This window comes from Entelurus aequoreus, linkage group LG01 (genome assembly GCF_033978785.1).
Source record: "Entelurus aequoreus isolate RoL-2023_Sb linkage group LG01, RoL_Eaeq_v1.1, whole genome shotgun sequence".
NCBI classification, from domain to species: Eukaryota; Metazoa; Chordata; class Actinopteri; order Syngnathiformes; family Syngnathidae; genus Entelurus; species Entelurus aequoreus.
Genome location: NC_084731.1, coordinates 69,012,578 through 69,039,857, shown reverse-complemented (window position 1 = coordinate 69,039,857; position 27,280 = coordinate 69,012,578). Strand labels below are relative to the sequence as shown.

Genomic DNA, 27,280 nt, shown 5'->3' with positions numbered 1-27,280 from the left:
TGTAGAATCTTGAGGACAAAAATGGGTTTACTTAAAAAACTTTTCACATTGTCATGTGGTATTGTGTGTAGAATTTTAAAAATAAAAATGGATTTACTTAATAAACTTTTCACATTGTCATTATGGGGTATTATGTGTAGAATCTTGAGGAGAGGACAAACATTCTACACACAATGCCTCATTATGATAATGTGAAACATAAACTCTTCACATTGTCATTATGACAATGTGAAAAATTTACTTTTCACAATGTCATTATGGGGTATTGTGTGTATAATTTTGAGGACAAACATTCTACACACAATGCCCCATAATGACAATGTGAAAAATAAAGTTCACATTGTCATTATGGGGTATTGGGTGTAGAATTTTGAGGACAAACATTCTCCACACAATGCCCCATAATGACAAAGTGAAAAATAAAATTTTCACATTGTCATTATGGGGCATTGTGAGTAGAATTTTTAGGACAAACATTCTACACACAATGCCCCATAATTACAATGTGAAAACTAAATTCTTCACATTGTCATTATGGGGTATTGGGTGTAGAATTTTGAGGACAAAAATAGATTTACCTACTAAACTGTTCACATTGTCATTATGGGGTATTGTGTGTAGAATTTTGAGTACAAAAATTCTACACACAATGCCCCATAATGACAATGTGAAAAATAAACTTTTCACATTGTCATTATGGGGTATTGTGTGTAGAATTTTGAGGGCAAAAATGAATTTACTTCACCGTAACATGAGGAAATGTGGAGAAAGTGCAGCACTGCGCTGCACACCATCATAACGTCACACTGTGCCCCACCAGGACGCACAGGGCTACAAGCGGGTCAGATGGCGGGTGTGGTCGTGTCGCCTGATGGCCGTGCTGTCCTTGGGTTTACTCCTGGTGGTGTTTCGCTGGCGCCCTCGCCTGGCTCTCCTAGCACGCTGCCGCCCCTGTCCTCTGGCGCTAGCGGACTTCGTGTTGATACGAGTGAGAAGGATCCCATCAGCATATTCACTCACACCTTTGTTGGCGCCTAATAAGATATTTCTCTCCTTCAGGACACTTTTGGCCAGCAGCATGTGGTGGAGGTCCTGACCGAGGAGATGGAGGAGGGAAGGTCAGCCTCTTTAGTCTTCACCCCTCCCTTCAATATAACAGTGTGCTTGGTCATAAAACCATATCCATATCTATCATGATAGACACGGGATCCATATTAATCAAAACTGCGTTCGATAAAATGTTGATCACTGATGATCAGGTGACAGTATCAATTATCTAGTCAGGTTGAGTCTTTGCATGGAGTGAGAAGAGAAAGTCCATCTGAAGAAATTGTGGATAAAAGAGGAAAAGTTTTCAAAGGGACCGTAGTCAGACCAATGTGGTCTGTAAATGATGCAAGGCAAGACCGCTAATGCCACACCACCTTAGCCGCGTTCACCCTTTAGAGCACAGCTGTAACTTCCTGCCACTAAACCTGCAGAAAATAGATCTTCTCAAGTTTCTCTATGTTTACATTTTCACATTTTGCACTATTTTCTTACACTTTATGAGGCATTTCTTACATATTCCTTCATTTTTAGAGATTATTTGTTCAATGTGCCGCATTGCCGGCCGTAAGTCGGACACGTTTCCAGTGAGGGTTGGACTCCGCCAAGGCTGCCCTTTGTCACCGATTCTGTTCATAACTTTTATGGACGGAATTTCTAGGCGCAGTCAAGGCGTTGAGGGGATCTGGTTTGGTGGCTGCAGGATTAGGTCTCTGCTTTTTGCAGATGATGTGGTCCTGATGGCTTCATCTGGCCAGGACCTTCAGCTCTCACTGGATCGGTTCGCAGCTGAGTGTGAAGCGACTGGGATGAGAATCAGCACCTCCAAGTCAGAGTCCATGGTTCTCGCCCGGAAAAGGGTGGAGTGCCATCTCCGGGTTGCGGAGGAGACCCTGCCCCAAGTGGAGGAGTTCAAGTACCTCGGAGTCTTGTTCACTAGTGAGGGAAGAGTGGATCGTGAGATCGACAGGCGGATCGGTGCGGCGTCTTCAGTAATGGGGACGCTGTATCGATCCGTTGTGGTGAAGAAGGAGCTGAGCCAGAAGGCAAAGCTCTCAATTTACCGGTCGATCTACGTTCCCATCCTCATCAATGATCATGAGCTTTGGGTTATGACCGAAAGAACAAGATCACGGGTACAAGCGGCCGAAATGAGTTTCCTCCGCCGGGTGGCGGGGCTCTCCCTTAGAGATAGGGTGAGAAGCTTTGCCATCCGGGGGGAGCTCAAAGTAAAGCCACTGCTCCTCCACATCAAGAGGAGCCAGATGAGGTGGTTCAGGCATCTGGTCAGGATGCCACCCGAACGCCTCCCTAGGGAGGTGTTTAGGGCACGTCCGACCGGTAGGAGGCCACGGGGAAGACCCAGGACACGTTGGGAAGACTATGTCTCCCGGCTGGCCTGGGAACGCCTCGGGATCCCCCGGGAGGAGCTAGACGAAGTGGCTGGGGAGAGGGAAGTCTGGGCTTTCCTGCTTAGGCTGCTGCCCCCGCGACCCGACCTCGGATAAGCGGAAGAAGATGGATGGATGGATGGATGGATGTTCAATGTGATTTTAATATTTTTTTATTGCATTGTTTGTTTTCCATGCTTGTGTTTCTGCCTTTATAGCTGAGGGAATATAATCAGAGGTACAATCTAGACTGGCCTGCCTATAGTCCAGACCTGTCTCCCATTGAAAATGTGTGGCACATTGTGAAGCGTAAAATACCACAACGGAGACCCCGGACTGTTGAACAACTTAAGCTGTACATCAAACAAGAATGGGAAAGAATTCCAACTGAAAAGCTTCAAAAATTGGTCTCCTCACTTCCCAAACGTTTACAGAGTGTTGTTAAAAGGAAAGGCCATATAACACAGTTTTTTTCAATGTGTTGCTGCCATTAAATCCTAAGTTAATGAATATTTGCAAAAAAAGTAATTTAGATTCTCAGTTCTAACATTAAATATCTTGTCTTGAATAGCTTGTCAATTGAATATAAGTTGAAAAGGATTTGCAAATCATTGTATTCTGTTTTTATTTACCATTTACACAATGTGCCAACTTCACTGGTTTGGGGTTTTGTATATATTGTTATGAAGGTGTCTGTTACTAAATTATAAATTTACTTGCAATGTGTATATTTTTAAATATTGTTATAAAGGTGTCTGTTACTACATTATATATATATACTTGCAGTTTGTATATTTTACATATTGTTATAAAGGGGTCTGTTATTACATTGTATACGTATATACCTGTATACTTGCAGTGTGTATATTGTACATATTACATAATGTAATGAAGGTGTCTGTTACTACATTATATATATATATTTGCAGTGTGTATATTGTCCATATTACATATTGTTATGATGGTGTCTGTTACTACGTTATGTATACAGTATACTTGCAGTGTGTATATAAAACGTTGATGGATGGTTTTGAAGTTGTTTTAGAGACTTTGAAGGCTATAATGGGGACTTCTATTAGTTGCATCGTTCAAGCGTTTTTTAATCATCTTTAAAATCCTAAAAAAAAAGAAAAGAAAAAAAGAAGTGTGTTCTTGTCTCTCATAATGATTGTGAACGACAGGCAAAATTCCAAAGAAAGTGCACTTCCTCTTTAAGTGAATATGTGAGCGTCCGTCTAAAAAAGGCCTCAAATTCCTTGTCCTTTTAGTTTGGGATTATTAGGAGATAGCGAGGACACCGACTGGAGAGACACAGTTCAGCTTTACCAGGAGAAGGTGAGGAACACATTCGGCTTTTTTTTCATAACAAAGAATATGATTGAGTGCGAATGTTTCGTAACAGCAAACGCTGCTTCGTTACTACCTGCTGGAAGGACTGCGCTACGTGTGGCTGGACAGGAGGGCGGATTTCTGTCGCGTCAGGTAACGTGCGAGCACTCTGAAATGCACCGAGGACTCTGCTTCATGGCTGACGTCTGACTGCAGCGTCCTCCACGAGGACTGGACCTGCCAGGACCTCCACGGCTTCCGAGACGGCTTGAGTTCCCCCCAGCAGGTCTTGAGGTGAGCACACGCCCCACACCTGCGAGCGCACACTGGGGATGGGCACCCAAACTCGGTTCCCTAATGGCGCCGGTGCCAACGTGGTAACCAAAGTATTTGTCGGCGCTAAAATAAAAACTTGAAACATTCGTGTCAGCGATCAGACAGTAGGGGTGCTCAAAATTATTTATTCACATCCAAATATTCTTTTTTTTCGATTCTAAATTGATTTATGATTTTTGTTAGAATCGATTATATAGAAAAATATGAATCAGTGCAATTTTTTTTTTTTAAGAGTCAATTTTTGTATCGAAAATATTAAACAATCCGTCCAAACTTTTTGACTTTGGGGCTGCATTGGGCTCCAAAAATGTGGTCGGGAGCCAAATACATGTGCATATTATATTAATGTGATGGATATATAATTAATAGGCCCTGCGATGAGGTAGCGACTTGTCCAGGGTGTACCCCGCCTTCTGCCCGAATGCAGCTGAGATAGGCTCCAGCGACCCCAAAATGGAAAAGCGGTTGAAAATGGATGGATGGATGTTAAAGGCCTACTGAAATGAAATTTTCTTATTTAAACGGGGATAGCAGATCCATTCTATGTGTCATACCTGATCATTTCGCGATATTGCCATATTTTTGTTGAAAGGATTTAGTAGAGAACATCGACGATAAAGTTCGCAACTTTTGGTCGCTGATAAAAAAAGCCTTGCCTGTACCGGAAGTACGTGACGTCACAGGTTGAAGGTCTCCTCACATTTCCCCATTGTTTACACCAGCAGCGAGAGCGATTCGGACCGAGAAAGCGACGATTACCCCATTAATTTGAGCGAGGATGAAAGATTTGTGGAGAGGAACGTGAGAGTGAAGGACTAGAGTGCAGTGCAGGACTTTCTTTTTTCGCTCTGACCGTAACTTAGGTACAAGGTCTCATTGGATTCCACACTTTTTCCTTTTTGTATTGTGGATCACGGATTTGTATTTTAAACCACCTTGGATACTATATCCTCTTGAAAATGAGAGTCGAGAACGCGAAATGGACATTCACAGTGACTTTTATCCCCACGACAATACATCGGTGAAGCACTTTAGCTACGGAGCTAACATGATAGCATCGGGCTTAACTGCAGATAGAAACAAAAGAAATAAGCCCCTTACTGGAAGGATAGACAGAAGATCAACAATGCTATTAAACCCTGGACCTGTGACTACACGGTTAATGCTTTCCAGCCTGGCGAAGCTTAACTATGCTGTTGCTAACGACGCCATTTAAGCTAACTTAGCTAAGGGACCTCACAGAGCTATGCTAAAAACATTAGCTATCCACCTACGCAAGCCCTCATCTGCTCATCAACACCCGTGCTCACCTGCGTTCCAGCGATCGACGGCGCGACGAAGGACTTCACCCGATCATCGATGCGGTCGGCGGCTAGCGTCGGCTAGCGCGTCTGCTATCCAACTCAAAGTCCTCCTGGTTGTGTTGCTGCAGCCAGCCGCTAATACACAGATCCCACCTACAGCTTTCTTCTTTGCAGTCTCCATTGTTCATTAAACAACAAATTGCAAAAGATTCACCAACACAGATGTCCAGAATACTGTGGAATTTTGCGATGAAAACAGAGCTTTTTGTATTGGGATACAATGTGTCCCAATACTTCCGCTTCAACCATTGACGTCACGCGCAAACGTCATCATATCTAGACGTTTTCAACTGGAAGTTTCCCGGGAAATTCAAAATTGCACTTTATAAGTTAACCCGGCCGTATTGGCATGTGTTGCAATGTTAAGATTTCATCAATGATATATAAACTATCAGACTGCGTGGTCGGTAGTAGTGGGTTTCAGTAGGCCTTTAAGAGTATGTGAACATTTCGACTCTGACGACCTCCTCAAATGCAAACATGGATAAGTGTGGAGAGGTGTCATTTTTTATTATTTCTATGGTGTTCAGTGATCTGGTTGTGTTGACTTTTATGTTAGTTGCATTTTTCTATTTGTACCATGACTATGGAAGGTTGTGTCAGATAAGTAAACGCTGTGTCATCATTTCAAAGTACTTTCAAGGGTCTGTTTACTCACATTGTCTACAAAATGTCAGCAAATTTGTAGCAGAATCATGGACCACCTGGTATGTTAGATTAATTTGAAAGTACTCTGGTGTGATGAGTTTCTCAGGCCAAATTGGAGAGAGTAAATTCAAATTATTTAAAACTGGAGCTCTTATTGGTTTTTCTGAACAATAATTGTTTTATTACAAAAATCTATTTCCATATATGATTTTAAATTTGTATCATATTTGACAGAGGTCACAATATATATTTTTATGTTATTTTTATAACAAACCAAAACATGATGCAATACACCAAAATATCCATCTTATTTCCTAACATAAAAATAACATTCGTCATCATCTACCCCCCGCCCCCCAGTTCCTCCAAATCACTTGAATTCACATTTTTTTTTATCATTTTCAAAGCATCTTCAAAGTTGTAACTATTTGCCATCTAAAATAAAAAGTACAAAAAGTCAAAATCATTATGTATTTTTATTTATTTATTTTTTTCTCATAAAAATCAGAAAGCTTGAATTCATTATCACACGACACACCGAGTGATCACCACAAAATAAAACATCAAATTGTGTATGTATAATTACCTGTAAATATTCCATATTGTGTAATGTAAAGATTTATTTGAAACAAATAAAAAGACTGTATGTCGCTCTGTTATTTATAATGCATGAGATATAATAAAATGCCAATTGACTAATTTAGTTACATTACCTTATATACCTGCTGTATCAAATTTGATATACACATTTTCAACACAGTTTTACTATTAAATATATTATGAAATATTACGTAAGTTCACATTGCATCAAATTAAATCAAACTTTATTTATAAAGTGATTTTCATACAATAAAGAAAGGCAACGCAAAGTGCTATACAAACATAAAAACAATAACCGGATGACCCAGATCCCCTATTATCACACGCACGCACGCACGCACACAAATACACACAGATGCAGCTATATGAACAAATGAATGCATGGCTGAGTACAGAGGAAACACTATCAAATGATTAACTGTTCTTTATTTTTTTAATCTTATCCCTTTCAAATTGAGCAAGGTTTCTCTTCCAAAAAATCTTCATACAATACAAACAATTACAAAAAAAAAGGAAAATGATTTTTACCTTTTTGGCAAATATTTGTGGCATTTTTTTAACACTCATATTGAGTGACAAAATAGACCAAACTTAGTGAATGGCAAAAAGAATCACGCTGATGCAAGATCAAGGTAGATTTATTTATTTAGCACATCTTTAAAACAGACTACTGCACCAAAGTGCTGTACAGATTAGAACAGAAAAGTATTAAAATAATAATCAAACTAACAATAAGCACAAAACATTCTATATATAAAACACAGTTAAAATGTATACAAATTCTGCAAATAAAAGCGGAAAAGATAAAAAACAATATTAAAAAATAATATAAATCACAATACAAAACATTCAATGCATAAATCCCAGTTAAAAATGGATTAAAAAAAAATGTATATAAAAATGTCAGAACTACACTGAGAAGTGGCGACCAACTCATGACTGGCCGTGCCCGTGTGTACAGGAAGTGATGTCATCAAAATGTCTAGCTTCCAGCTGCACACACAAATGAATGAACAAAGCGTTCGTACGCAGAGGCATGGTTCGCACACAAAGGCATACTTGGCGCCACGTAAAGGTCGCGAATAGAGGCATTTGTTCTGTTTGTATTTGTTTATTTGAAGGACAATATGCAGTTACATTAAAAAGATGGCGGCCCCGGATTTAGCACCATGCTAATTTCCATCTGTACTTCTTTTATGGCGCATTTAACATCCACAATCAAAATTACACAGGATTACACAACAAAAATGCATTATTGCAAATCGCAAATTACATAATGAAAAGCAATTTTAAAATACAAGTACAATACATAGAGTGTATGTGAGTTTGAGGTTCCCCGATACTTCACTCTTAATTTACATTACGAAAGTAATGTGTGTCTCTGGTCTTGTCACCCTCTCCTGGGCAGAAGGGCGACACGGCAGTGCGACTGGATCAAAAGAGACAAACAAAAAGTTGCTTTTTTACAAGTGAGCGTCATTATACAGGTCTGCAGTACCTGGAGGAGGTCAAGTCAAAAAATGAGGCACTCCTAACTTGGAGGAGCCGAACCACCGTTTTATATTCTGTCTTTCTCTGTCTGGGTGTGTGTTGATTGATTGAGGAGAGTACAACCTGAACATGTAAGGAGATGTTCATGTTTAAGTGACCGGAAATATACTCGATATATCGCGGGTTTGTCTCTGTGTGATATAGAAAATGACTATATTGTGATATTCAAGTATATGTTCTCACGCAGTTGCTTTTAGCTGCGGGCATTACACTACATGCGTTTCTCACTCTTTCTTGTCTCTCCTTCTCACAGAGACATAAAACAAGCGCACCTTCTTACATACTCACATACTGTCGCGCGTGCAACGTTACACGCCCTCGCGGAGCATAGAGGTAGCGGCATGGGTAACGTTAGCTGTGGTGCTAGCGGAGCGGTGCGAATCTGGTAACAAATGAAAGAAGAATAATTAATTCCAAGAAAAACAGCATGGGGTCTATTGTCTGGAAGGTGGTTTGACAAAAAGTAGCAGCACTGCTAATTTGTAGCATCCTTTGAAAAGTCACCCGCTAGAGAATAAGGAGTGCTTGAAACTCCGCATGTCAACATCTCCGTTCGGTGCCACACCCACAAAATGCCGAAGCAACCATTCCTAGATCAACACTGTATGAAAAAAATAGTCAACAGAAGGAGATAACGTCCCAGTAACCTACCACATAGCGAAGGACATACACTATTTGATTTCCTATTAGGCAGCTATTTTTATTTGACAGTTATTGAAATATCTTGTGTGACCTCATGCACAAAAGTGCACTCTATTTGTTTTAAAATATTGCAATGGCATTCTGTACAAAAAGTGCACTTTAATTTAGTGTTGTTTTGATTTGTCATCTTAGTGACATCATGCACAAAAGTGCAATAATAGCTTGTTTTAAAATGTCTCTCACAATCTTGCACTTTCTGTTTTGGAAATGACATGAATGTTTGTGCCACTGCTTAATAACTGTTTAATAAATACAGTTTTGGTAAATTGACTAAGTTGGGATTTCCCTCTCTGCATGAAAGTTTAAAATTAGCATATATTAATGCAGTATCAACAATAATGTTTTAATGTAGACACATGGAATCATCATACTGGTGTGATTATATGCATCAGGTGTTAATTCAAGGCTAAGGCAAAATATCGAGGTATATATTGTGTATCGTGACATGGCCTAAAAATATCGAGATATTAATAAAAGGCCATATCGCCCATCCTTACCGAAAAACAACCTTTATATGTTGTAACTTAAAAGTTGATGTGAAGATAGACATAGTCTCTCCTCCAGGATAGAGCTATCACTTTTGCATTCCGAAGTCAGAATTTATTGCCTCTTCTTGTGAGAGAGTTAACCCAGTCTACATGCGAATGTCCAACTAAGGCAGGGGTCGGCAACCTTTACCACTCAAAGAGCCATTTTGGCAAGTTTCACAAATTAAAAAAAGTAATGGGAGCCACAAAAAAATTTTTAAAATGAAAAACACTGCATACAAAGCTTAAATGCTTTGTGCTATGTTAACCAGGGGTCTCCGACACACGCACCGGCACGCACTTTAATGTGGAAATTTGATGTTAGTGCAGCCCGCGAGTTTTGAAATAATGGCGCTTGATAGCGTCATACTTGCCAACCCTCTCACTTTTCCCGGGAGACTCCCGAATATCAGAGCGTGATGACACTGCATTTGGCGCCCTCTACAGTCTGCCCTAACAGTGTACATGCTCGACCACACGTAGAATGCAATTTCAGCTTGCTCACGTAAGTGACAGCAAGGCGTACTAACTCAGCAGCCACACATCTTACACTGACGGTACCAATACCCAGAATCCCATGCAGCCCTAACTCTTCCGCTCAACCAACGCACGGAGAGGGGGGGGGGGTTGATGTGTGGGGGGATTTGGTGGTAGCGGGGGTGTATAATGTAGACCGGAAGAGTTAGGGCTGCATGGGATTCTGGGTAATGGTTGTGTTGTGTTTATGTTGTGTTACGGTGGGATGTTCTCCAGAAATGTGTTTTTCATTCTTTTTTGGTGTGGGTTCACAGTGTGGCGCATATTTGTAACGTAACAATGTTAAAGTTGTTTGATACGGCTACCGTCAGTGTAAGCTGTGTGGCTGATGAGTAAGTATGCTTTGCTGTCTCCTGTGTGTGCAAGTAATAACAACATGCAACATGTGGCTGGACTGGCACACTGTATGTAAATGCTATAGAGGACAATTACTGCAGTGCAATTAGGGCATGCCCTTTATTTAGTAATTAGAGTGTAAATAGGATTATTTTTTCCCTGGGAGTAATTTATGAGAGACACTGACATCCATAAATCTCCTGGGAAAATCGGGGGGGTCGGCATGTATGTAGCTGAGCCGCATCAGAGTGGTCAAGGAGCCGCATGCGGCTCCGGAGCCGCGGGTTGCCGACCCCTGAACTAAGGCCTCTTAATTTATTATGGGTTCAACCATTATTTACTTAAACTTGGTGGTTCGCTTTCTCCAAGTTGAATATAAACATTCATCATATGTAGAACATAATGATTTAATTAATTAACTTAAAAAGTATTCAAATTCCAATTCAGTTCAACTTGCAAGTCGCACAATAAAAATGCATTGTTTTGCAACAAGATTTTTATGCTTTTAATTTTTTTTAGCAGTGTTTCAGACGTACCAATTTGTTAGCGGTATCAGTAAAGATGTTAACGACAGCCATCCAACAATTGACACTGATCTACATTGAAAACTCTGATTTAAAAACTGTATTTGTGTCCTACTGTCCATGCACAACCATCAAGTCCACATGTGTTTATAGGAGACAAGTCTACGGACCCAATCTGATTGATGTTCCTGTCAAGTCTTACTTCACACTACTGACCGAGGAGGTGAGACGGATGTTCATTTATATTTTACACCTCACTAGGGCTGCATGATTGGTCCTCTTCAAGGGTTTAATTAGTGCGATAAATAACCACAAGAGTTTAAAAAAAATTGTTCCTGACATGTCAGAATAGTTGTCTCTCGCTTCAAACAGGGACAAAGAGGTTTCACTCTGAGCGTTTATCTAACAGTAGCATTAAATGCACGCAGTGAGCCCTCTTTTCTGTCATTCACAATCTTTGTCTCAGTGGGGAAGAGCAAGATATGTAGCTTATACAAACACACACACACACACACACACACAGAGAGCCACGCAACTCGCTAATGAGAAGTTCCACAAAGTAACACAAATCAGGAAGGAAAATATGATTATAAGGGCAATATGAGCCCATCAACACGGAAGAACAAGCGAGAATACCCTGATCACGTGAATGGTAACAAAAAAATATATGTATGTGCGTGTGTGCGTGCGTGCGTGCGTGTGTGTGTATATATATATATACACAGTATATGTATGTGTGCGTGTATATATATATGTATGTATATATATATATATATATATATGTGTGTGTATGTATATATGTGTATATATTTATATATATATATTATATATATATATATATATATATATATATATATATGTATGTATATATATATGTATATATATATATATATATGTATGTGTTTGTGTGTATATATATATATATATATATATATATATATATATATATATACACATACACATACATATATGCCGCTCAGTTTCCGCTCCACAATGTCACACGGTACATATTGGAATTCATGTTTATCCTCGATGAACCACAGCTCCCCGATGACGCAGCATTCATGCACCCCCAGAATCTGATGCACCATGCCTGACTCGAGGCAAGACACAATTGTGCTGGCATTTGTGCCCAGATATTAAATTAATGTGTGCTAGAAACCGTACAGTGACTACTCTAAAGTATATGCAAGTTGACTTATGATAGTATTATCCCGTGAGAAGATACACTTGAGTAGCAATTGTTGTACTGGGTTGTACTCGGATACTGTGTCTCCTGATTTGTTATTCTTCATGTCAATCAAATCCTCTTCTTCTTTTTCAGGTCCTCAACCCCTTTTATTTATTCCAAATATTAAGTATCATGCTGTGGTTGTTTGATGAGTATTACTTCTACGCAGCGTGTATATTTCTCATCTCCCTGCTCTCCATTGGTATCTCGCTTTATGAGATCCACAAGGTATACTATTTTTATGTGTGTAATGTATATATGAAAATATATATATATATACGTGTAATTGTTTATATCTATCTATATATATATATATATATATATATATATATATATATATGTATGTATGTGTATATGAATATATATATACAGTACATGTGTGTGTGTGTTGAATCGAGAATAGTGTTGAATTGAAAAAAAATCGATTTTGAATCGAATCGTGACCCCAAGAATCGATATTGAATCGAATCGTGGGACACCCAAAGATTCACAGCCCTAATATACTGTGTGTGTATATATATATATATATATATATATATATATATATATATATGCACCTGGGGATAGGTTGATTGGCAACACTAAATTGGCCCTAGTGTGTAAATGTGAGTGTGAATGTTGTCTGTCTATCTGTATTGGCCCTGTGATGAGGTGGCGACTTGTCCAGGGTGTACCCCGCCTACCGCCCGAATGCAGCTGAGATAGGCTCCAGCACCCCCCGCGACCCCGAATGGGACAAGTGGTAGAAAATGTGTGTGTGTGTGTATGTATGTATGTGTGTGTGTGTATATATGTATGAGTGTATATCTATATATATTTATGGGTGTATATATATGAATCGTTGTATATATGTGTCTATGTATGGGTGTATACACATTTGAATGTGTCTATAAGAATGTGTATATAAATATATATGTATGTATGTATACATATGTGTGCATATAGATGTGTGTGTTTGTATATATATATATATATATATACATCTATATGTGCGTTCGTGCGTGTGTGTGTATTATACTGATGTTACATAATTGTCTTTTCACATTTTAATAGCAAAGCGCCACTCTTCACAACATGGCCCGCCTGGTTACAAATGTCACGGTGCTAAGAAACTCAGGAGGTAGTTACATTTTTGTTGGTGTTTTCAGACAGTTGCATATTCTTGCGATGTTTAACCTGTCAGACGTGTTTCAGTGCAAGAGAACATTAGTTCCGAGGAGCTGGTGCCTGGCGACTGCATATGTTTACCCAGGGACGGTCTGCTGCTGCCCTGTGATGCCGCCCTGCTGGTCGGGGAGTGTCTGGTCAACGAAGGCATGTTGACAGGTGAGGCCGCAAGAAGAAATGTGCTTTTTGGTGTTGATGCCATGAACCACAGAGACACTTGAACCTAGCAAAGTGTGTGTGTGTGTGTGTGTGTGTGCAATTGACACATACTTAGGGATGTGTACTGAATTCAGTACTCTTATAGGCACTGTTGCGTCGGACCAGTTCTTCCTCCCAGGGAATCTAAGTTACTGGTCAATCCCAAATTCTTTCGAGTATGCTGAGTAAGAAGGACCGTCAAGACAGAATTGGAATATTTTCAAGTTTATTCCAAAGCTTTGGGAGGTCAACTCAATCAATGCATTCGTATCGGCTGCTCTAGTTGATCTGGCATTCCAAGGGGAAAACCAACTTCTTCTCACACAAAGACAACCCCCATCTCCCCCTCGCACCACTTATAAGAAACCAATGGGGGAGGTCTTCACATTCCAAGGGAGAGAAACACAAAACAGACAATCTGAAGACAAAGAGACTGGTAGAATAAACAAAAGAAATGTACTAGCTACTCTAAACATGGCTATGTAAATATGAATAACTCTTAAACCTATCTGCATCCTTTCCACAATCCCCCTTCAGATATTCTCCAAAAGATCTCTCCTACGAGAGCATCACTTCTAAAGCACGCCCTACATTAAAGTAGGTGCTGTTTTGGTTTTCGAGCAAGCTATCGATAAACAATCAAACCATAGTTACATGAGAGAGGGATGGAGGGAGTCCGCATCAATGTCGTCATTGTCAGGGACGGAAACTAACTGTCCTTCGAAAGTCACTACTGTGCTTGACCCCCTTCAGTGACATAGCAATCCCAGAAACAGGGTGGGGTTGACCTTCGACAGCTCTAACAATGATGCGGGTGCATAGAGACCTAGCACACTTTCAGAAACATCCAAGAAAAAGGGCAGCTGATAGTCAAGCACAGCAAGAGCAGAGGCGGAGGACAGGTCATGTTTGAGGTCAATGAAAGCCTTTTTCTGTGGACCACTGGAGGGTGGCATTAGGGTAGGGGACCCCTTAGCGATATCAACCCTAGATTTTATGCAAATTATTCAATATGGTGTAAGCCACAAAATATGCTTATATATATATTGACACAATTATTAGAAAAACACTAACCTTATGGCGGATGCTTTTGCAATAGTAATTTGATATTTTACAACACCTTTTGGCCACAATAATTTATTAAGTCAAGCTCCTGTTGTAGAAAGTTGAATGATGCGGACACGTTTGTTACTGAATACTTTCTATCAGACTTCTGTCTTGGCGACTTTGTGTATTTGATATGCTTAAATGTGTTGTTTAGCTCAGCTGTTGTGTAGCTGCTAGCTCCTCGTAGCCTACAGCAGGGGTGTCCAAAGTGCAGCCCATAGCTATGTGTTTAACAGACAACTGAAACAATTGAAAATGTGGTATTTGCGTGTTGGTTCAATCAGCAGCGGCTACGCCCTGTTTCATCATTGGACCTAAGTCTTTGGTTTCGTAGGCGCGACAGAGAGCAAGGGAACAATGTGGGACAGCATTTGTGACCATCTTATACCATGCTAGTTGTTGCAAAGATAGGTCAACATGAGCAGCCACACCTTGAGTTCCAACATATATAGGAGTCAAAGGGCTCCTAGTATGAGTCGTCTAACTGGTGATCATAACGTGGCAGGTCGGGTGGCGGTACACACGGATGCAGCTCAGTCAGCCAGGGCGTTCACTGATAGAACAGTTGGAGCAGTCCTTGTCCTTCATTCGTTCCTGGGAGGAGGCATACCCAGTAGATGTCAGCCATTTTTGGTGCTTCAGGCTGTGGTATGAGCTCATGCTCATGGAGGAGCCTTTGTAGTGGTGTCGCAGCTTGATGATTGTGCCGTCAGGTAACACCAGGAAGGTTCCTTCTGTGCGATATTGAATGTCAGGGTACAGTTTGTAAAGCAGGTCATTACCAAGCAGGCAAGGTGTGTGCAGGTCGACCACGAAGGGGTGCTTCAATGAGTGTCCAGCAATCTGAACCGGAAGTGGTTTGGTGACAGGTATCATTTTTGTGATCCCAGCGAAGCCTTCGATCTTCAAAAAGGAAGCACACAGTTTCTTTGGAACCATCGCATTCAGAAATGAGTGTGTGGCACCAGTGTCAATCATGAACTGGTAACATTGTCCGTTGACAACTATGTTCAGCAGGGGGCCTGTCTGTATTTCCTGCTGGGGCTCCTGCTTTGGGCGTCCTTTGCCACGCCTGCATGATGATTTGGCTGCAAATCGGAGCCTGTCTTGTTTAGAGAAGTTGGGACAGTCACGTTGCCAGTGACCCGGCTGGCGGCATGTAAAACAGTTTCCACTCTGTACTGACCTTGGAGCACCGCGTCCACCACCCGAGTCTGACTGTCTGGTCTCACATTTGTTGAGGATTCTTTCCTCCATCTGTTGGAGCTCAAAAGCGAGTTCACCCACTGCTGAATATACTTTAGCTGATTTTTGACCTTTCAGTTCTTTTGACATTTCAGCTTCAGCGATCTGTAAATTAAGGAGTTGTTTCCTTGCTGCTCTATCACTAGCCTTGTCGTTATCCTCCTGCTTGGTCCAATCCTGCATGTGACGTTTAAAATCACAGCATTAATTGTCCTAGTAAACGTTAAATCAATACTCCTAATTCAAAGATCATACATACTACTTCATGTAATTTAAGTACAATTTTAAATAAACTAAAAATTGTCTATATATTTGCAATAATTGCTGTTGTGTGTAATAATTGACAAAATAAAAGCATGCATTTGTTTTCGTTCGTTTATTACCATGCTGTAAAAGCCAGATCTCCATAGGTCCCTAAGAATGTTAAGTCCTCATGTGTTTACGTCAATAAAACACCCAATTCTAAAAATGGAGTCAAAACTCCATGACCTCCCTGCACATTCAAACCAGCCACAACACACACACACACTAACATTCACGCGTAGGCACGCACGTACACACACATACACACACGCACGTACGCGTAAGCACCACACGCACACACAAAAGAAAAATCTGCACGGAAGCTCTTTCTCTGCGTTTCACTTTACCATATAACTTCCAGTTACTTTTCTCATTTACCAAACGTTTGAGTTCACGACTTCACGAGTGTTGTAAACTCCCTCTTAACCCTTCCTACTCTGACTCAGAGTCATTTGTCAAGAAACGTTCTCTTTTTTTCTTTTCTTTTTTAAACTCTACCTGCTAATTCCATCATCGCCAACAACACTAATTGACCATTAAATGGTAACCAGTCATCACATTTACCCCGACCGCATTCACTTTTTTTTTTTCTTGGTCAACCTCCCTGTTCATTGTGTCTTTGAATTTATTGTATCTTTTACAAAGGGACTCTAACCCGAGAATTTATCATACGAAGGGGCTCTAACCCGTCACTATATCGTACCATTCGAAAGGGACTCTAACCCGAGAATTTATCATACGAAGGGACTCTAACCCGTCACTTTACCGTACCTTTCGAAAGGGACTCTAACCCGAGAATTTATCATATGAAGGGACTCTAACCCGTCACTCTTTTAGGCAAAGACCAAAGATCCAGGGAGCTCACTCGTCAGTAAAGCAGCCCGTCACCGTAGTCTAGACACTGACGTGAGTTGACCACTATTTACAACTATTATGTAGAGGCGGGTAAGGTAAAAATGCACTCAGCACTACAATATTACAAATCTGCCTATGAGGTCCAAAACAGTGTTTTATTTACAGTCTTCGGGACAGACTCCTAATGCAGATTTTACAAAAAGGCTCTGCTTACCTTGATTTCTGTTTTTGCCAAGTGAGCCTGTCAAGAAGAGTGCAAGAGATTTTCAATCCTCAGCGTGTCATCGCGGACGAGCCCCCAAATTGTTGTGTCGGACCAGTTCTTCCTCCCAGGGAATCTAAGTTACTGGTCAATCCCAAGTTCTTTCGATGACATATATGCTGAGTAAGAAGGAACGTCAAGACAGAATTGGAATATTTTCAAGTTTATTCCTAAGCTTTGGGAGGTCAACTCAATCAATACATTCGTATCGGCTGTTCTAGTTGATCTGGCATTCCAAGGGGAAAACCAATGGTGGAGGTCTTCACATTCCAAGGGAGAGAGACACAAAACAGACAATCTGAAGACAAAGAGACTGGTAGAATAAACAAAGGAAATGTACTAGCTACTCTAAACATGGCTATGTAAAAATAAATAACTCTTAAACCTATCTGCATCCTTTCCACAGCACTGACCGAATTCCGTCTGCATTATCAGTTATCGATTCACGCAAAATTAGATGGTGCTATATGTCAATGACGTCGCGGCCTATTGCATACTAAGCAGAGGCTCACGTAAACAATCAGTCAGTGCGGATTCAACCAAACTCCCTTGAAGTAACGTTGCTATTTTCAACACCAACAAAACAAGTATCCTTGGTAAGAAATGCTCAAAGTAAAGTGAGGATGCTGGATGCTAATGCTATGCTTGGATTTGCCATAGACAGGCTAGAATTAGCATTAGCGATTTGACATGGCGTTTTCAACACCTCCAAATTGGGTAATGAAAACTACAATCAAGATCAATGTTTCAATCAAACAGCTGGTGTGTAATAAGCACAATACTTACAGTATAAAGACTTTCTGGGGCGCAACATAACACATTCCGCTTCCTGGTAAAAGCTACTACCTAATACTGCCATCTAATGTCTTGGAAGTGCAACTGCGACTCCAATGTAATCAGAAAACAATACACAACAACTGGACAGCACAAGTATAATCGGCTCATTTAAAAATAAATCACATTTTACTATCAATTAATGTTTATTTATATAGCCCTAAATCACAAGTGTCTCAAAGGGCTGCACAAGCCACAACGACATCCTCGGTTCAGATCCCACATCAGGGCAAGGAAAAACTCAACCCAGTGGGGCATACTTGCCAACCCTCCCTGATTTTACAGGAGACTCCCGGAATTCAGCGCCTCTCCCGAAGAAATTTTCTCCCGAAAATGTCCCGGAATTCAGCCGGAGCTGGAGGCCACGCCCCCTCCAGCTCCATGCGGACCTGAGTGGGGACAGCGGCGACAGTCTGTTTTCCCGTCCGCTTTCCCACGATATAAACAGTGTGCCTGCCCAATCACGTTATAACTGTAGAATGATCGAGGGCGAGTTCTTGGTTTCTTATGTGGGTTTATTGTTAGGCAGTTTCATTAACGTCCTCCCAGCGTGGTAACAACACACAACAACAGCAGTCACGTTTTCGTCTACCGTAAAGCAGTTCGTCTGCCGTAAACAGCAATGTTGTGACACTCTTAAACAGGACAATACTGCCATCTACTGGATAGCCTCCAGGACACTGAAATTCAAGTATTTATTTTATTTATATGTATAAAAAAATGAATATATATATATATATATATATATATATATATATATATATATATATATATATATATATATATATATATATATATATATATATATATATATATATATATATATATATATATATATAGCTAGAATTCACTGAAAGTCAAGTATTTCATACATATATATATATATATATATATATATATATATATATATATATATATATATATATATATATGAAATACTCGAGTTGGTGAATTCTAGCTGTAAATATACTCCTCCCCTCTTAACCACGCCCCCCGCCCCCAACCACACCCCCGTCCCATCCCCGTTCACGCCCCACCCCCCACCCCTCACCTCCCGGAATCGGAAGTCTCAAGGTTGGCAAGTATGCAGTGGGGTGACAATGAGAAACCTTGGAGAGGACCGCAGATGTGGGTGACCCCCCCGCACCCCCTCTAGGGCGACCGGTGCAATGGAGGTCGAGTGAATCTAGCATAATATTGTGAAAGTCCAGTCCATAGTTGATCTAACATAACAGTGAGAGTCCAGTCCATAGTGGGGCCAGCAGGGGACCATCCCGAGCGGAGACAGGTCAGCAGCGCAGCGATGTCCCCAACCGATGCACAGGCGAGCGGTCCACCCCGGGTCCCGACTTCATCCCAGCACTTCATCCATGGCCACCGAACCTGTGCCCCCCCCCCCCTCCCCCTCCACGAGGGGGAAGGGGGCAGAGCAGAAAAGAAAAGAAACGGCAGATCAACTGGTCTAAAAGGGGTGTCTATTTAAAGGCTAGAGTATACAAATGAGTTTTAAGATGGGACTTAAATGCTTCTACTGAGGTAGAATCTCTAACTGTTACCAAACAATTGACATTTATCAACGCACTCAAAAGTACTGATAATTGGTACCATTAAAGGGGAACTGCACTTTTTGGGGATTTTGCCCATTGTTCACAATCATTATGAGAGACAAGAACACGTCTTTTTTTTTTTAAAAGAATTTTATAATTTATAAAAAATGCTTGGAAGATGTGGCTAATAGAAATCACCGTTGTAGCCTTCAAAGTCTCTAAAACAACTTCAAAACCCTCCAACGTTTCATATACACACCTTCATAACAATATGTAATATGTACAATATACACACTGCAAGTATATATATATATATATATATATATATACAGTATATATATATATATTTAAATATATAATGTAGTAATACACCTTCATAACAATATGTAATATGTACAATATACACACTGCAAGTATACTGTATATATAATGTAGTAACAGACTTCCGACTACTGGCAACAAATGTGTGTTCCTACTTCCGGAAACAAACGCGAGCGTGTTCTAATCATGTCAAGTGAGTGAGTTGAAAGTAACTTTGATGATGTAAATGTGGAACTTGACTCATGGAGTAAATGGAGTGCTTACCCAAATAAACTGGAAAAATAATTATATCAATTAATTGATATTGATCATGATACACGCAGTACAACTACAGTACATAACCTGTCTGGCTAGCTGTGTACAAACAAAACATGAAATAATCCTTTACAGATACTGTAATATGATTGTTCATGTTTTTCACTCAGTAAGATTGGTGTTTTATCACAGTGTTGTGTATTACAAACTTAAAAAAGAAAAAAGCTAGCTATCTCTTTCGATAGTTAGGGTTTACGGCTAATACCGTAGCATGCCGATGTGTTAGTACGCTAGAAAAAGTGAGTTCCTCACTCTTACAATTACAATGTTGCTACAGCTTGGTTATTATACAGGTTACAGAACATACATGAAGTATTGTTGACTATTTTTTAATGCATTTTTAAAGTGATTTAGAGGTAGAACTGATTGCTCCCATCAGCTGCATTGCTAGCCACCTACAATGAGACGATTTTTACATGTTAAAATGCAAAAAAACAACCTTTTGTGTTCTTGACTCTCATAATGATTTGGAACGATAGTCTAAAATTCCAAAAAAAGTACACTTCCCCTTTAATCAGATAACAGCTATGCATTAACAGCTGTGGCTGTAGGCGACGTCTTGACAAAGCATGCTAAAAATAGACTTAACTAGATGGCAGTAGCTGCATTTGAAGTAAAATAGGCTTGATCTGCCTCTGTGTGCACTTTAAAATGTTGCTACTCAGCTACAGGTGTGAAAGTCATCAACTTGTAAGCGCTATTAATGCTGACACAGCAGTTTGCTCCTATTACAACATTGGTTGTGTTTAGAGATCGCCTTATATGTTTTTTCCATGGCCGATACCAATTATTAATAGTCACGGAGGGCGATAACTGATATTTGGAGCCCATATTTAATACTTTACAGATACTGTAGAAGGCATTCAACCGTGTAACCCGGGAAGTCCTGTGGGGAGTGCTCAGAGAGTATGGGGTATCGGACTGTCTGATTGTGGCGCTCCCTGTATGATCAGTGTCAGAGCTTGGTCCGCATTGCCGGCAGTAAGTTGGACCAATGAGGATTAAACTCCACCAAGGCTGCCCTTTGTCACTGATTATGTTCATAACTGTTATGGACAGAACTTCTAGGCGCAGTCAGGGCGTTGAGGGGATCCGGTTTGGTTTCTGCAAGATGAGGTCTCTGCTTTCTGCAGATGATGTGGTCCTGATGGCTTCATCTGGCCAGGATCTTCAGCTCTCACTGGATCGGTTTGCAGCCGAGTGTGAGTCCATGGTTCTCGCCCAGAAAAGGGTGGAGTGCCATCTCTGGGTTGGGGAGGAGATCTTGCCCCAAGTGGAAGAGTTCAAGTACCTCGGAGTCTTGTTCACGAATGGAAGAAGAGTGGATCGTGAGATAGACAGGCGGATCGGTGCGGCGTCTTCAGTAATGCTGACGCTGTATCGATCCGGAAGGCAAAGCTCTCAATTTACCGGTCGATCTATGTTCCCATCCTCACCTATGGTCATGAGCTTTGGGTTAGGACCAAAAGGACAAGATCACGGGTACAAGCGGCCGAAATGAGCTTCCTCCACCGGGTGGCGGGTCCCTCCCTTAGAGATATGGTGAGAAGCTCTGTCATCCGGAGGGGAGCTCAAAGTAAAGCCACTGCTCCTCCACATGGAGAGGAGCCAGATGAGGTGGTTCGGGCATCTGGTCAGGATGCCACCCGAACGCCTCCCTAGGGAGGTGTTTCGGGCACCGGTAGGAGGCCACGGGGAAGATCCAGGACACGTTGGGAAGACTATCTCCCGGCTGGCCTGGGAACGCCTCGGGATCCCCCGAGAGGAGCTCGACGAAGTGACTGGGGAGAGGGAAGTCTGGGCTTCCCTGCTTAGGCTGCTGCCCCCGCGACCCGACCTCAGATAAGCGGAAGAAAATGGATGGACGGACGGATGGATGGATACTGTGATATGATTGTTCATGTTTTTCACTCAGTACAGATTGGTGTCCTATCACATTGTGTTGTACATTACAAACTCAAACGTGTTTCTTGTCGTAGAAGCTAGCTTATCCCTTGCCGTAGTTAGCTTTTATGGCTAATACCGTAGCACGCCGATGTGTTCGTATGATAGAAAAATAGTTCCTCAGTGTTCACTCTTACAATAACAATGTTGCTACAGTTTGGTTATTGTACAGGTACATAACATAAATGAAGTATTGGTGAATGTTTTTGAATGCATTTTTGAAGTGATTTAGAGGTGGAATTGATTAATCCAGCTGCATTGCTAGTCACCTAGACGAGACGATTTTTATGTCAGAATGGGGAAAAAAAACTTTTGTCTTCTTGTCTCTCATAATGATTGTGAACAATAGGCAAGGTTCCCCAAAAAGTGCGGTTCCCCTTTAAATACCTGTATCGAGTTGAAATGTGAACGGTACCCATCCCTCAAAGACTCTTACCTGCCTGCAGGCGAGAGCGTCCCAGTGCTGAAAACCCCCCTACCACCTTCTGAGAGGAGGTACACGTCAGAAGCTGAGCGCAAGCATGCACTGTTCTGTGGAACACATCTCATCCGGGCCAAAGGTGGGGGGCCCTCTGGTTGTGGTGGTGTTGCCGTCGTCACCGGCACAGGTGAGCAGACAAAATGAAGCAGGTTTTTCATTGCTCCTGAACGTTCAAGCCCTTGCTTCATAATAGTGACAACAATAATAACAATTAGTGTCATCCGTAGGGTTTTTCACCGCCAAAGGTAGCTTGGTCAGCTCCATTTTGTACCCTCAGCCTACCAACTTCCGCTTCTACCGAGATGCCACCAAGTTCCTCATTGTCTTGGGTGTATTGGGTAAGAGCGCAGATACAGCGAGTTGATTAACATATGGACACCAAAAAAAAGACCAAAAAAAAGAGGCTTCGCTACATGTCTTAAAATAACATGCAGAGTCGGCTACAGATGTGAGATCTGTAAGTTTAATTGTGTTTCTTCAGCTGAACAAGCACTGGTAAAATGTGAGCAATGTTAGCATGTCGCTCACGTAGCTACGCTGGATGCTAGCGCTTGTGTCTTGTTCTACTGTTTAAAGCAGAGCTGGCCAAATATTTTGACTCGGGGGACCACATTGAGAGAAAAATATGTGTCTGGGGGGCCAAGGTGTACGTGTGTATAAATTATACGTACACATTTAGCTGTAAAAATCTGCTGTGCAGTATGTGTGTTTGGGTCCCTTTTTTCAGGAACATATTGCCAAAAGTCACAATGTCCGACAGAATTAAAAAAAAGTTATGACAGACCACCTCAAAAAAACGGAATGGAATTTTACAGTTTTTTACTGAATGGGACACCCAAAATGTACATGAAAATAAAGAAAGTAGGATTTACAATATTAACGATGAACAATAAAACACTGAATATTAACAACATATGAATGTCGCTCCTCTTTTACTTCTCAGACCAAGCAAAACACAATAGAAATGTAAAAAAAAAAAGCAAAATATGATTGCAAAGTGTAATAAACACAATATGATAGATTATCACGAAAAAATCTGCTTCCACACACGCGTTTTAGGCTGGCTGCTCTGAAAACAAGCCCCGCCGACTCTGGTTTGAAACCTCGTCTGAGCTTCTGTGACGTAGATTACCATAATTAACTCGTATAACACCCAAAATTGAAATACTTTCTATAGTTCAAGACTTACGGTAATTTAAAAACAGCACTGCACATCGGAATGGCGCCGACAGTTTTAATGTTAAAGGTCTAAAAAAATAGTGTCAAATGTCCAGCGGGCTGGATTGATAATCTTAACGTGCCGCATGTGGCCCGCGGGCCGTATTTTGCCCAGGTCTGCTTTAAAGGGACCCTGTTTTGCAAATCCAACTTTTCTTACCTCTTTGGATCTGCATACTGTAAGTCCCGGACATATTTATAAAACATTATTGTCTTCTTTCAAACTTTCTCCAAACAAGCCATTTGCATTTTATAGACTTTTGTGACGCACTTTGCCTTTGTGACGTCACCAGAAATTTACCCAAAGTGCTTAGCGCGAGTCCGACATTGTAGTCAAGTTCCTTCTTGTTCTCCCATCCTCTTGTTGTGGGGCAGACTGGCTCTTACATGCACGTGTATCCTCCGCTGTTGCTGTTTTTAGTGCAAAGTAGCGTATAACTCGAACTCGTAGGGCTGGAAAGTTTGATGTGGAAAACGCAATGCATTGTGGTCTGAATAGCTTATTTACATGGCTGAATGCAGGACACTGTCCTAAAGTTCTGTTTTTTTCTTTAACAAGTTCAAAACTGCCACAATGGTTCTCATTATAGCTTCAGGAAAAAACAACTGACTTGGTGAAATTGGTCTCATTTCCAGCATAGTGAGCTAATAAAGAGACCATGAATAGCCTGGATAGCAGCAGTGAGACAATCAAACATGCCCTTTAACGCCATCACCTGGTACATGTTGGCATGTTCACAGCATTGTCACACTGGTAAGTTTGAATCAAAGCATGTTTAATTCTGTTGCACACGTACCATTTAGTAGGATGTCAGCTAAGCTAAACTAGCTGCGGGTTAGGAACAAGCAATACCTATTTTCATAGATAAATAACTGAGAAGACTTTAAATATTCCCCACATTAATGTATCAGTGTATTTCAGACTTGAAATATATTTAGTTTGAAACACATTTCCCAGGAAACACCACACAGTGACAAGTTTTTATTTACGAATTACACAACATGCCAACTTCACTGGCTTTGGGTTTTGTAAACACATGGGTTTTCACACCGCAATGTCAATAAATTCATTATTCTGCCCTACTCGTTTCCAGCGTGTGCAGCTCGATAGATAGTTAACAGCATGAATAAACAGAAGCTCCAGAAGTTTTGAGGATGGATGTTCCTTCTTCTGAATTCTTCTCCTTCCTCAGTTTTATTTCTTTACACTTCTTCCTTTATTTAGGTTCGTAAGACTGAAAATACAAACATAAAAAAAATACACATTACACAAATATAATGTCCATTGTGTATTTTCCATCAATCAAATAGGTTTAGTGTTGATATATTCACACAATAAACTACAGATGTTTACGCATGTAAACATTCCACACGATGTATTTAGCATTATCGCCCTGTACTGGTCAAATTGAGCGCTACATGTATCAAACGAGCTTTATCGGCAGAGTTACTCTCAGACAACACGACCACGAATACAAAATCCCAAAGTCAGCAATTTCAATACAAAACAAACAAAATATATTTATTCAAAATATCTACTTGCAAAGATTTGACTGATGAAGCTTACACGTGTGGATTTCTACCATTCTGTCGTTTAAAAAGGTCCGCTAAGAAAGGACTCGAACATTTGCTGTGGGCAGAACACCCTTTGATGTCCTGACATAGTTAAAAATCTGATTTTTGCAATTAATTTAGATTTTTTTCAGAGTTGAACATGGTCTTTTTCGACTCCCCCCACTGCTGCTTCATTGTGACACATATGCTTCACTGTTGCCCCCTGTGGAGCGGCAGGAGTACTGCATACAAGAGCAACCCTAGTTTGAATGGTTTCATCGAGCCCATTAGGCCTGATGTAGCATGTCACCCTATTGGCCATCATTTCAACAGTTTTAAAAGTATCTTTCTTCTTGATACAGCTTTCTTGGGGACCATTTACAGTCTGGTTGTCTTCTCCTGGTTTGATGTAAGTGCACACTGGATTAAAAACCCCTGGACCTGCTTGTTTTTCCGAGTCCACCTCACCGAGCGAGGACTATGTCTCCAGATGAGCTGGATCCAGATGGTGATTCGGGCTTTGGATTTAGTCACCATCGTGGTGCCGCCAGCCCTGCCCGCCGCCATCACCACAGGCACCATCTATGCCCAGCACAGGCTGAAGAAGCAAGGCATCTTCTGTATCAGTCCTCCGCGCATCAATATCAGTGGCAAGGTGTCGCTCTTCTGCTTTGACAAGGTGAGGATTGGCATTGTTTTGTTTTTTGTGTGTGTGTGTGTATACCAAATGCCAGTTGATCAATTCCATTGTTTAGATTTTGGAGCGCGTTGCAAATAGAACCAACAAGATAGTTAAACAAGACAGGATGAGACTAAGTGGCGAGCAGGGGAGACACAGAGAAGGGAGGGAAGGGGAGAGGAGGGGAGGGAGTGTGACTGTCTTTTCCAAGAGCCAGGAGCAAAAAGGCAAGACATGAAGTAAGTGTCTGTATTAGCTTTATTAGCCTACTATCAAAATTACTTTAAAAGTCTCATATAAGTGTTATAATGAAGACAACACATGATGTGTCTATATTAGCCTGCTATCAAAATGACTTTAAAAGTCTTACACAAGTGTTATAATGAAGACAACACATGTCTATATTAGCTTTATTAGCCTACTATCAAAATTACTTTAAAAGTCTTATATACATAAGTGTTATAATGAAGACAACACATGATGTGTCTATATTAGCTATATTAGCCTACTATCAAAATGACTTTAAAAGTATTATATAAGTGTTATAATGAAGACAACACATGATGTAAGTGTCTATATTAGCTATATTAGCCTACTATCAAAATGACTGTAAAAGTCTTATATAAGTGTTATAATGAAGACAACACATAATGTGTCTGTATTAGCCTACTATCAAAATGACTTGAAAAGTCTTACATAAGCGTGATAATGAAGACAATACATGATGTGTCTATATTAGCAATATTAGCCTACTATCAAAATGACTTTAAAAGTCTTATTTTTATAGCTTTATTAGCCTACTATGAAAATGACTATGTGTCGCAGGCTGGCACAAATCTTAGTTGACATAAATGTTGAAATGTAATATTTATTCTACACATTTTTACAACATTGGTAAATATTCGTAGAACGGAGGCTTCTCAGAGGGTGAGAACTCCTGGAAAAGACTGTCTTAGAATGACCAAAGGCATAGATGTGTGTGTCCAAGTTAAAGGAAACGGATTTATGGATTTATCACAATCTTTGCAAGCTGGGTAATGTCTGCTGTGGTCTGGAACAACATGGCACACAAACAACTATCAGAAATGCAGCCAATATTACATATAGATAATGTGTCATGAGACATG

At 40.7% G+C, this 27,280-nt stretch overlaps 1 protein-coding gene across 4 annotated transcripts in view; it reads left to right on the top strand.

Annotated features, from left to right (window-relative positions):
• LOC133656241 (polyamine-transporting ATPase 13A2-like) overlaps positions 1-27,280 on the top strand; it is a 56,398-nt gene that overhangs the window by 3,003 nt on the left and 26,115 nt on the right. For 3 of the 4 annotated variants that reach the window (XM_062057204.1, XM_062057187.1, XM_062057195.1), the window contains exons 3-15: positions 821-988; positions 1,060-1,118; positions 3,707-3,773; positions 3,841-3,920; positions 3,984-4,061; positions 11,046-11,115; positions 12,217-12,351; positions 13,177-13,243; positions 13,318-13,449; positions 22,668-22,829; positions 22,918-23,040; positions 25,837-25,883; positions 25,965-26,153. In XM_062057204.1, the coding sequence (XP_061913188.1) occupies positions 821-988; positions 1,060-1,118; positions 3,707-3,773; positions 3,841-3,920; positions 3,984-4,061; positions 11,046-11,115; positions 12,217-12,351; positions 13,177-13,243; positions 13,318-13,449; positions 22,668-22,829; positions 22,918-23,040; positions 25,837-25,883; positions 25,965-26,153 (1,377 nt within the window). The remainder of the gene's footprint in view (positions 1-820; positions 989-1,059; positions 1,119-3,706; positions 3,774-3,840; positions 3,921-3,983; positions 4,062-11,045; positions 11,116-12,216; positions 12,352-13,176; positions 13,244-13,317; positions 13,450-22,667; positions 22,830-22,917; positions 23,041-25,836; positions 25,884-25,964; positions 26,154-27,280) is intronic. The other variant, XM_062057214.1, reaches the window with a different exon arrangement.